Raw genomic sequence first — 12,413 nt, forward strand, 5'->3', positions numbered from 1 at the left:
CAGCCTAAGTGTGCTTTACTGTTCAATTACTTCTAGTCATTGGAAAGAACTTCTGACATATTTATACAGCATGTACAATTAAAGCATGGCCTTCTAAAATAAGTTGTGTTTACTAGCAGGACCTTAATTTTAACCTGCCATAGCAAAAGCACCACGAGCCTCTGTGACTGGGACACGCCCCAGCCATGTGAGATTGTCCACAACACGTATGTTCAACTTTCTCAGACCCTAGGTGTACCCTGAGCCCCACCCACCCTGAAAAAAACTAACTGCGCTCTTCCTTCCTTTCTTTCACTATCCATGCCTATCTTTCTCCTCCCCTCCACCCTGAGAACAATTTGAAAGAACATGAAGCAGTTCTTATGGGGAAGCTAATCAGATTTGATCCTGACAGTTGCCTGGATGGGAGACCACCTGGGAACCATAGCTAAGCTGCTCTGAGTTCACCACGGGAACTCGTTTTAGTAATTTATGCTATAAACTTGTTGAATAAAGCAATTCATTTTCTCCCCGTTTCCTGCCTACTTATGACTGGGGGAGGGGGAGAGGAGACCAAAGAAAACGAAAATGGTGGTAGTGCTGATGCGATCCACCTTGCTAGGTTCCAAAGACCACAGCCAATACAAACAGGGCTGAGTTCAAGATGGAGCTGGAAAGGAACAGCTGGGAGCCTTACAATGTGCTCCCCGTTATTCCTTAGCAAATGGGGCTTGCCTTCGCCACCAGTTTGGAACTGGCTTGTTTCCAACCAGCAAGCATAGTTCGCATTAACCTCATCAGATGACATTATAAACAAAAATGGAAGCGAAAGCCTCTGAGCTCCTCCTCATGGTTGCGCCAGAGGAGATGCGGGGGTGGGGGAGCGCATGAGCCCAAGGCTTGCTGTGGATCACTTCTGTCATGCTATACCATGGTCCAAATGCAGCAGCTGTGGCCTGAGATATCCCATGCTGGAACTGGCTATTGTAAAATGCACTTCATCATTGACATTATAATCAAAGAGTAACTCTGAGATGCATTTCACTACCTGTCTTTTGTAACCTACTGCAAAGGTATTTGGCAAAATGTGTTTCTACCAATGTTTAGCTTCTCTCTGAACTGTATCAGTTAAAACTCAAAAGTTCGGAAGTCCCAACAGCAGCACAGATAAGACTTGAAATGACTCCACAAATCCAAGATATTAATCCTGCTCCGTGAACACTAGACACTTTGTTTTAAGCTGCATCCATAAATTCTTCAAAAGGTCACAGACCAATCATTTCCCTCATGCGTCATTTACCAGTCAGTTGGTCTCAATTGTTGAACAAAACCTTGCAGAAAACCCCACTTTGAGGAAGTTTTACTTTTGATCAAAGCCAACAGCTTTTTGATGGAAGCAGCACACAACAGACAAAAAGTGCACTTACAAAAAAAAAAGTATTTCACACGAAGCAGGGGTGGGTGGTTAATCAGCAAAAACGTAATGAAATTGCTTTCCTTTGCTTTCTATTAAAACCTCTGAACACTGAAGACCTCCAGCTGAATCGCTGTGAGGAACCACTTCCTTTATCAGCATCTACTACTGGTATTATCACCAGTTGCAAAGTTAGTAGTGCACTGGATAAGTTTCAGCCACTCTCAATGTACTCCTCTGCTAAAATTTAATTCCCACAGCTGCTATTCCGCGAGACAAGAGCATACATGTTGGACTGAAATATATGGAGTTGCAGCCTAATTTCTGTCTACTGGTCCACTTTCTCCATGAAGCCAGACAGACGGATAAGAATAAAAATGCTTCTCACCAGACTGCTAAGTCTCGGTCAGAGTAGTTCCCAAGGTTCGAGACCCATGAAAATTAGTTCACCTGTATATATTACGTAACTTTATACCATGCTTATTCTGACTTTCCTTGAGGAAACTTGTCACCAAGAAATGCTTATCTACTTAGTTTTTTAAATGAAGGGGGACATTTCTACTACTCTTCCTAGAAAGGGAGGAGTGTACACCCAAAATGTTAAAGAACTTCCAAAGAACCTGGAATTTACCTAGCCCCACAACACAATGGTTACTGAAATAGTCCCAAAGGATGCTTTTGTAAATCTCTTTAAAACGGAAGGGAGCAAAGAAGTGTAAACCCCCCCCCCAATACTCAAGCCACAAGCCAGCTTAAAACTAAAATTTGGTGAGCACTTAGTCCCAGTTACACTGATTAGAGAATTCCGAATATTGGATATTTGCATACCTAACTGGGAAAACATGAGAGCATAAAGTTTACCTCGCAAGAAGAGCCAGTGTGTAAGCCACATATGAGATGGAATGCCAGGATCTGAAAATTCTATTACCTCTTCACCAGATTCAGATTTCTTTACAGTATTTTGGAAAGGAGAGAGGTGGCTCCCAGGAACCATAATCCAAACTTGCATACTGGACACTTCATTTCAGAGTACGGTATATATGACAAAGGTTTATGTGTGTGTTTTTAAAAAGCTGCAACTCAAGAGTACTTCCCAGATGAGCAACCACTAAGCAGCTATGAAGGAAAAACCAAGGACTGTTGCCAATTTCTGCCTGTTTATCAGTACCTCTCTCTCCTAGATGATCAGGCTTGTCAGGAACACAACAGGGCCTTTACAGCAGTGACCCCTCGCCTTTTCAACTCCCTCTCCCTGTAGATGTTTGTGAGGGGCTCCATCCTCTGAAGATTTCTTTTTAACCCACCTTTGGGTTAGGGTTCCAGTGCAACTTAAAACTTGCTTTTATATTTTTTAATTTATTTGTTTCATTACATTTCTATATTGTCCTTCATCCGAGGATCACAGGGCACTTTATAATATAAATACACACCAAGCAAAAACAATACATCTCACAATAATTTGGTGGTGCAGTCTAGCTAGAAACATGACATATGCCAATGGGGGGGGGGAGCCAAATTTTATAAGTTTGATAATCTCCTTCTGTCCACAGCAATAGCCCAGAAAGTCCCATTTAAAAAGCAACTGAATTTACTTCCAAAAAAGCAATGTAGGATGAAGTGAAAGATCCTACTAGGACAGTAATTTCCAACAACTTCTGTTTGCAAGGGAAATCACATCTTTTGTAGATCACTTTGAGAGCTTTGGCTGAGGAGTAGCTAGCAAATGCCTTAAATAAATAAAATAATTTTGGGGGAATTTACTTGCATGAGAAATTAGCTCATCATTAGAAAGTGTCATTCTTCCAAAGTAGGAAATAATTCCCTCAATATCTCTTTCTTTAAAGATAACATAGCAGCTATGGGAAAGTGTTTGAACAGTTTACGTCCATAACTCCTATATTGCGTTAGCCAGCTCAATTCCACAAGGAAAATGACAAATCTTATGGTATTTCACCCAAGCAGTATGCCCCATTTCCCATACATTACTGCCCCCTTTCACATGGAACAAGGATGAAGTCTACCATTTTAATACCCATCTAGCTGAATGGAAGCAAGTGAAAAGTGATGCATGATGGGGCAAAATTATGGGGCCAGAACTGGCACTGACCAATTGTTGTATCCTTAGGGTTGTAGTGGGCAGCTCAAGGAAAATGCTGATATTGTGTACAGAAACTGGTAAAAATGTGAACTTCATGTTAGAGATTCATTAGGAAAGGAAGTTAAAATAAAACTGCCAATATTGTAATGCCACAATACAAATCTATGGTGTGATGTGTATAGCTCTGGTTGTTTGCTGCTGCTCAAAAAGAACACAGCAGAGCGGGAGAAGGTTCACTAAATTATCAGGGAGATAGAACAGCTCTCCTATGAGAAAAGACAACAACGTTTGATCCTTTGGATTAGTAAAAAAGGGAATAAGTAACAACAATGTGATAGAGGTGTGTAAAATTATGAACTGTGTGGAGAAAGTGGACATAGAGGGTTTTTCTCTCTCTCAAAATGCTAGATGCTGAATATTGGAAAATTCAGGACAGACCAAGGGGAAGACAGTTAACCTATGGAATTCAATGCCGCAAGATGAAGTGATGGCCTCTGTTATGTACTGAGCTGAATCCTAGAACAATAGGATTCAGAATCAGCGGGAGCTACCCAATCCAACTCCAGGTGGAAGTGAATCCGCAACCTGATTGGCCTGCTGGAGCAGCCAATCAGGCGGCTGGCAGAAGTGAATCTGCTACCTGATTGGCCTGTAGGAGCAGCCAATCAGGCTGCAGGCAGAAGTCAATCCACAATATAATTGGCCCACAGGTGTAGCCCTGAAGTAGCCAATCACGCAAGGCCCATTGTGTAAATAATGTATATAAGCAGATGGTTTTGGGAAAAGAGCCATTCGTCTTCTCTTCTTCTCCTTGATGAATATGAGCTGAATAAAGAGCATGAAATTCACTCTCGACTCCGAGTATATTTCACTGGCGACGAAGGTGGGATCCTGCTGAGCTGACCGCCACCACGCACTGCACCGCAGCACCGCCACCTGCTGCACCGCTGCATCGCACCGTGCATCCAGGCTTCAGCTCCAGGACCCAAGGAACCCAGAATGGCAACCGACAGCAGCTTCTTGCCATTCAAACAAGCATCAGGAGACTGGGAAGGGTACGCCGCCCGTTTCAACTTCCTCCTGCAAGCGAAAGAAGTCACCAACGATGCCATGAAGAGGGCGACATTCTTCAGCGTCTGTGGAGAGGAGACGTTTGAAATCGCCCGGGCTCTACTTGCACCTAGAGATGTCGCTACCGTCTCTTACAAAACAATAATGGAACGGCTGAAGGAGCACTTTTCACCACAGCCCTCGGTGGTAGCTTGCCGAAATGCCTTCTACGCAAAGCGGCAAGCCCCGGGGGAAACCATAACTGGGTTTGTGACCTCCCTCCGCCAAGCCGCCCGGTTATGCAACTTCTCAGAGTTGGAGAACATGCTTCGTGACCGCCTCGTCGGTGGCCTGAGGGACGAGATGTTGCAACGACGCCTCTACGCCAAAAAAGACCTCACGTTCCAGATTGCTCTGGAGGAAGCCCTGGCCACCGAAGCCGCCAAGAGGTCAACGCAAGAGGCACGACCGGCCCCGCCATCCCAACCGAGGGTCTACCACGAAGACCTCACCGACGAATCCGAATCTGACAGGGAGGAAGTACACCGAGTACAGCGGCGCACTCAAGCAGCACACACACCACAGCAGCCTCGACGAGAAGGAGGGAACTGTGCAAGCTGCGGGGAGAACCACGAGAGGAGGACCTGTCGTTTCCGCAACGCAGAGTGCAGGCAGTGCAGAAAATTGGGACACATCGCCCGGGTGTGTCGGGCTCGACTCACCCGTCGACAAGCATCAGATGACCGACCCAGGAGCCCCAGGTCACACGGCACCATGCACCAAGGCAACTCGACGGAGATCACGGACTACCAGGTATTCCAGTTGCCCCATCCCAGCACAGAGAAAATTTATATAGAGGTACAGATAGAGGGAGCCCCATGCCGCATGGAGCTGGACACGGGTTCAACTCTATCCATAATCTCGGCCCGAACATTAAGGGAACTGTGCCCTAATGGGGGTCCCAAACTAAGGCCGGCCCCATTCACCCTCCGGGACTTCCAGAAACGTAAGGTCCCTACAATGGGGGTGGGGACCTTCAGGGTGCAATATCGAGGGCGAAAGCAACAATTGGACTTGCTGGTAGTTAAGGGCCCCTACGTTAGCTTACTGGGACTGGCATGGTTTGGACCTCTGGGGCTAGCCGTTACCGGGGTGAACCGCACTAGCTTACAAGTGGACGTGGACGCCATATGCAAAGAGTTTCCAGGGGTTTTCGATGGGGCATTGGGACGATATACAGGACCCCCCATTGCCCTACAGCTAGACCCCGCTGTACGACCCATCAGGCACAAGGCCCGCCGGGTCCCGTTCGCCCTGAAACCCCGCATAGACGAGGAATTGGACCGGCTCGTGGAGCAAGGAGTGCTGGAGCCGGTGCCCAACGCCCCCTGGGAAACTCCAATTGTCACACCCGTCAAGCCTAATGGTTCGGTCCGCATCTGTGCAGACTACAAATGCACCATAAACAAGGCTCTCACGGCCCATGCATACCCAGTGCCAGTGGTCAGCCATGTCCTCGCCACCCTGGCTGGGTCAAAAATCTTTGGCAAACTGGACTTGGCCCAAGCGTATCAACAGTTGCCTGTGGACGAAGCCACAGCAGAGGCTCAGACGATTGTGACGCACAGAGGGGCATTCAGAGTAAAGCGGCTGCAATTTGGCGTTAGCGTGGCACCAGGCATATTCCAGAATCTAATGGACTCTCTCCTTAAAGGGATTCCTGGCGTCACCCCCTTCTTCGATGATGTACTGATCGCCGGGCCCACACCAGAGGAATTTGAGGACCGCCTCCGCTCCGTCCTGCACCGTTTCCAGACGGCGGGCCTCAAGGTGAAGCGGGAAAAGTGTTTACTGGGAGTGCCGCAGGTGGACTTTCTGGGATTTAAGGTGGACGCAGAAGGGGTCCATCCAACCGGTGACAAGGTACGGGCCATTTGTGAGGCCCCAGCGCCCAAGAGCAAGCCCGAACTTCAGTCATTCTTGGGACTATTGAACTTTTACCATGCCTTCCTTCCCCATAAGGCAGCGGTAGCGGAGCCCCTACACAGACTCCTAGATAAAAGGGCCCCATGGGTGTGGGGCCAGCGACAAAGGGCCGCATTCCAGGCAGTCAAGGACTTGCTCGTCTCGAACTCGGTCTTGGCACACTTCGACGAGAGGCTGCCAGTGGTGCTGGCATGCGACGCCTCTCCCTATGGCATCGGCGCTGTCCTGGGACACCAACTCCCGGATGGAAGAGAGGTGCCGGTGGCATACTTCTCCCAGACGCTTGCTGCAGCCGAACGAAACTACTCACAGATTGACAAGGAGGGTCTGGCAATCGTGAAGGGCGTAAAAAAATTCCATGATTTCTTGTACGGGCGGCCCTTTACCATAGTGACTGACCACAAGCCGTTGCTTGGCCTGTTTGCCCCCGAGAAGCAGACCCCCCAAGTGTTGTCTCCACGTGTCCTCAGGTGGTCAATTTTCCTTGCCGGCTACCAGTATGCACTAATCCACCGCCCTGGGAAGGCGATGGGCCACGCAGACGCACTCAGCAGGCTACCACTACCAGAAACAGGCCCCGACCCAGCGCCTGCGCAAGAGGTTATGACCCTGGAGCTGCTTCCCGACCGACCCATTCAGGCACAAGAAGTTGCGCACCATTCCACAAAAGATAGGGTCATCTCCCGGGTCCTGGACTGGGTGTGGCGAGGATGGCCCAGCAGCAGCCCCGGGCCAGAATTCGCTGGCTACACAAACCGCAAACATGAACTGTCGGCCCACAAGGGGTGCCTGTTATGGGGAAGCAGGGTTGTTGTTCCCCAGCCCCTCCGCAAAAGGGTCCTCACAGCCCTACACGAGACACACCCAGGGGTAGTGAGGATGAAGGCCCTTGCCAGGAGTTATGTGTGGTGGCCGGGGATTGACAGAGAGATAGAGGCCTGGGTCCAACACTGCCAGACCTGCCAAGAATCCCGCCCGGATCCCCCAAGGGCCCCAGTCCAGCCCTGGGAGTCCGCCCGACATCCATGGTCACGCTTGCACGTGGACTTCGCTGGCCCCTTCCAGGGAAAAACATTCTTCATAGTGGTGGATTCCTACACCAAATGGCTAGAGGTCGCACTGGTACCGTCCACTTCTACGGCGGCAGCCATCCGGGTACTACGTAAGCTGTTTGCAACCCACGGGCTCCCTGACACCCTCGTCTCAGACAATGGAACCGCATTCACGTCAGAGGAGTTCCAGACCTTCACAGTGCAGAACGCCATCCGCCACATCCGCTCAGCACCATTCCACCCTGCCACCAATGGCCAAGCGGAGCGCATGGTGCGGACCACCAAGGACAGCCTCCGCCGCATAACACAAGGGGACTGGGAATACCGCCTTGCCGCATTTCTTCTAGCACAGCACAGCACCCCAAGCACAACGATGGGCCGGAGCCCAGCTGAACTACTCATGGGCCGGCGCCTTGCAACTAGACTGGACCGACTTCACCCCGACAGAGCTCAGGATGAGGTAGTGGTGGGGGAAGGCAGGAACCCCCGGACATTTGTGGCCCAGGACCCAGTGTATGCAAAGAATTTTGGGGCAGGCCCAGCATGGGTACCCGCCACAGTCACCAAGGTGACCGGTCCCGTGTCGTACGAGGTACTAACGGAAGGGGGGCAACGTTGGCGCCGCCACTGCGACCAGCTACGGCGACGATTCCCAGGAGGAACCCGGGAGGAGAGCGGGACAGAGGGGTCCCAAGGGGACAGCAGGGCAGTGAGGCCTGTAGAGCGAGAGGGGTGGGCAGGGGAAGCAGAAGCAGTAGGCACAGAGGGGCGCCCCGAGGCTGGAAGGACACCGGAACCAGAGTCACAACCTAGTGGTTCAGTGGCGCCAGACCAGACAGCCCCGGCACAGCCAGCAGCCTCGGAACACGAGCCAGAACCAGAACCCCTGACCAAGGAACACCCCAGGCCACAACGCACACGGAGGCGGCCAGCAGACCTTGGGGACTACGAATGCAACTTCCCGGGCAGGACTGGAACTTAGAGGGGAGGGGTGTTATGTACTGAGCTGAATCCTAGAACAATAGGATTCAGAATCAGCGGGAGCTACCCAATCCAACTCCAGGTGGAAGTGAATCCGCAACCTGATTGGCCTGCTGGAGCAGCCAATCAGGCGGCTGGCAGAAGTGAATCTGCTACCTGATTGGCCTGTAGGAGCAGCCAATCAGGCTGCAGGCAGAAGTCAATCCACAATATAATTGGCCCACAGGTGTAGCCCTGAAGTAGCCAATCACGCAAGGCCCATTGTGTAAATAATGTATATAAGCAGATGGTTTTGGGAAAAGAGCCATTCGTCTTCTCTTCTTCTCCTTGATGAATATGAGCTGAATAAAGAGCATGAAATTCACTCTCGACTCCGAGTATATTTCAGCCTCCAACTAGAACTGCTTCAAAAGAGGATTAGACAGATTCATGGAGGATAAGACTACGTACACTAGTTATGATGTGCTGCCTAGGATTAGAAGCAGTATGCCTCTGAATACCAGCTGCTGAGAATTTTGAGTAGGGGGAAACCTACTGTGCTCATGATTGCTTAGGGACTTCCAAGAGGCACCTGTCTGGCCAACAGGATAGTTGACAAGATGGGTCTTTTGGCCTGATCCAGCAGGACTCTTCTGCCCAGAATGTCACAAAACAAAGCTCTCTTTCAATGGTTTGCTTTAAAATGGATCCAGTAGGACACTCAGAAGGGCAGTTCCATAATTATCTCAAGTTAGTGTATCCCCTTATTTCCCTCCTTCCAAGTTCAACTCACAAGCAGCAAGTCCCAATTTGTTCAAAAACTTCAGCTGATGTGAGTGGTGCACCCACTCACAGTGGTACCCCCTATTCCCATGCTGCATAACTGGGTCTTCACTGGGCCCAGAAGACCCCTTCATTGATCTATAGGATGTCCACCTACTTTCAATCCTACTGCAAACCATCTGTGCCCCATTTTTCATACATAAGCACCCCCTTTCACATGGAACAAGGATGAAGTCTGACTACATCTATTGCTGCATCCTTCATTCCACAGGGCTCCCAGTTCCCACATCCAGTAAGAGAAAAGTTCCAATGAGCCAAACTGCTTCCCCTCCTTTTTCCCTCAAAGACCCCAACTTTTACAAATCCCAGAATCATACCTTCCCAAAACTCAAAGATTGAGCCCAATTTCTTCTACATTTTTTCTCTTGAAAGAACCCTGGAAGGGGCAGTTCCTCAACGATTCACTAACAATACTACAATATCACACTACAATATCACAACAGGCTCCCCACATCCACAGCAATGTGGGGTGCAGAGTTTTCCAGTGCTATATTTTTCAGTGGAAAATGTTCCATTTTGTAAGTTTATTTAGCCTTCTTTACTAAATACAGGTAAAATAAAAATGTTAAACTGGATAAACCTTTGACACTGAAAGTTTCCTAATGCAAATTATCCTATGCAAATCACAATTTTTTTGGGAAAAATATCTGGATAACCCACAACTTTCTTCCTTTAAGAGGAATAAGCTGGATTGCATCCAGCTACTTCTTTATTCCATTCAAGGAAGACTCGTTTTCCAGTTCTCTCTCAACTTAAACACACACATCCAGCCCTCATAGAGTAGAACTCAATTGGTACAGTTGCCAGCATCCAGCTCAGTTGGTGCTGATAATGTTGCAGATTCGATGTCCTTAAGGGACAGCTGCATGTTCCTGCATGACAGGGGGAAGGACTAGGTGATCCTCAGTGTCCCTTCCAACTCTATGATTCTATCCTGTGCCATTTACAAAGAAAAGGAATCCAGCACATCTTTAGAAGGGGCCAGTAAACTCCATCCCACAAGACTGACAAAAAGTACTCTGGTACCTTGCAAACTGGCAGGTTTATTGTGACAGAAGCTTTCAAGGACCACAGCCCATTTTTGTCATATACACAGCCACCTCTATCTAGACCACGAAAGCTTCTGCCACAACAAATGTTTTAAGTATTTGAGGCGCCATAAGTGTATTTTATTGCAAACCTAAAGATAAAATGCAAAGGCATAACAACAGCTGTTTCTCGGTACCACTGATAAAGTGACACCCAACTAGATCAGCTACTGCTCTTCAACTCACCTCCAGGATGCCCTACTACAGCTGTTACTCAAAAGAACAACACACAACTCCAGTGCATCTTTGGTGGGGAAGAGGGAAAAGTGGGCTCACCCCACTAGTAATGAGCTTTAGCGCATCATCTGCTCAACTCAAAGCAGGGTGTGGGTAGAGTTCCTAAATGGTCAACACCAATTCTCATCCTTCAAAGACCCCAAGACCACAGTAAGCAACAACAATATATACCAGGCATCCCCAAACTTCGGCCCTCAAGATGTTTTGGACTGCAATTCTCACCATCCCTGACCACTGGTCCTGTTAGCTAGGCATCATGGGAATTGTAGGCCAAAACATCGGGAGGGACGCAGTTTGGAGATGCCTGATATATACAATTCCAGTGCAAACATGATGGGGGGGGGAGTGGAAAGATGGATTCATGCCCACCACAAATGTGTATGCTCCACACTCTTTATGTTCTTGTATAGAGAGAGATGGGACTCTGCTCCCCGCCGCCTTTAATCAGTTTGGGTGTGTATCGTTTGGGAGATCTGCAAGGATGCTAAACATACACACACTGACTAAAGGCACTAGCACATCCCTAAAGGGTCCCCATCCCCTCTCCTTGAAGAAGACCAGAGAAAGTGAGGAAAACGTGCACACCTTTTTTCCCTTGCATGGCACCCCAATTCCTCAATCTTTTCCCCAGAAAGCTTTGTCTTCCCACCCACCCCCTCACACCCACCCAAAAAAACCACAGCATCCTTTGAAAAGAGCAGAGGAATCCTCCATCAAGAGGTTGTGGGCTCTCCTTCCTTGGAGGTTTCTAAGCAGCCATCTGTCAAGGGATGCTTTAGTCCAGATTCCTGCATAGCAGGGGGTTGGACTAGAGGACCCTGGGGGGCCCCTTCCAACTCTACAATTCTAGGATCCGACGACACTTCGGCTCTGAAGTCGTGAGGGAAACGGGCCCCCTCAGAAAAGACATACACATATATATAATTATGTATGCATTCGCCCCTCGCTCCTACGGGTTTCTCCCCCCCCCCACGAAAGGGCCTTCCAGTCCTTCCCCAAAAGGCCCCCCCCATCCTACGCCGCCACATATCCTGCAGCCCACAGGGCCGTTACCTGCTCGTCGAAGCGGCTGACCACGGCCTGCACCCACTCCACCGGCTTGTGGGCCGCCATGTCCCGCCGCCCTGCCAGGCGGGGGAGGAGGAGGAGGAGGGTCTCGACGCCCCCGCCCCTTCTTCCCCCTCGGCTCGATCCGGCCGCCGCCGCCGCCGCGCTCTCAGCTCCCCTCCTCCTCCTCAGCCATCACAGCCTACGAGCCACCATGACACCACACCGGAAGCGGGGACCAGAGTCCGCCCCCAACGCCAGCCCCGGACGCCGGGAGAGAGAGAGAGAGAGAGAGAGGGAAGCGGGGGGAGCGACAAGTGGGGCGGGGGTGGGGAGAGAGGGAGGACGGAACGAAGGCAAGGCGCGTGCGCGACGGGCGGAGGGCGCTCGGGCCCCGACGCATGCGCGCGCGAGGTGGGTGGTTTGAGGGGGGAAAGAGCTCGGAAGCCAAAGGGCAGCGGCGCACGCATGGGGAGAGGGTGAGTGAAAGCCGAGGCAGCACGGCGCAGGCGCGACGGGAGGAGATAAGGGCGCAGGCGCGCGGGCGGCGAGGAGGGGCGCGGGAAAGGCGAAGGGGTAGGGGCGCCGGCGCGGGAATGTGCAGGAGGGGTGGAGGAGAAAACGAGTGGCAAAGCCGACGAGCGGGCGAAGGGAAACAC

At 50.2% G+C, this 12,413-nt stretch overlaps 1 protein-coding gene across 3 annotated transcripts in view; it reads right to left on the minus strand.

Moving 5' to 3' along the window:
- Positions 1-12,081, minus strand: part of NF1 (neurofibromin 1) — a 175,617-nt gene extending 163,536 nt beyond the window's left edge. For 2 of the 3 annotated variants that reach the window (XM_035139246.2, XM_035139244.2), the window contains exon 1: positions 11,761-12,080. In XM_035139246.2, the coding sequence (XP_034995137.1) occupies positions 11,761-11,820 (60 nt within the window). In that variant the 5' untranslated portion in view covers positions 11,821-12,080. Of the gene's footprint in view, positions 1-11,760 lie in introns of all 3 variants that reach the window. The other variant, XM_035139245.2, reaches the window with a different exon arrangement.
- Positions 12,082-12,413: the final 332 nt, after the last annotated feature.

This window comes from Zootoca vivipara, chromosome 15 (genome assembly GCF_963506605.1).
Source record: "Zootoca vivipara chromosome 15, rZooViv1.1, whole genome shotgun sequence".
In the NCBI taxonomy this organism is placed as follows: domain Eukaryota; kingdom Metazoa; phylum Chordata; class Lepidosauria; order Squamata; family Lacertidae; genus Zootoca; species Zootoca vivipara.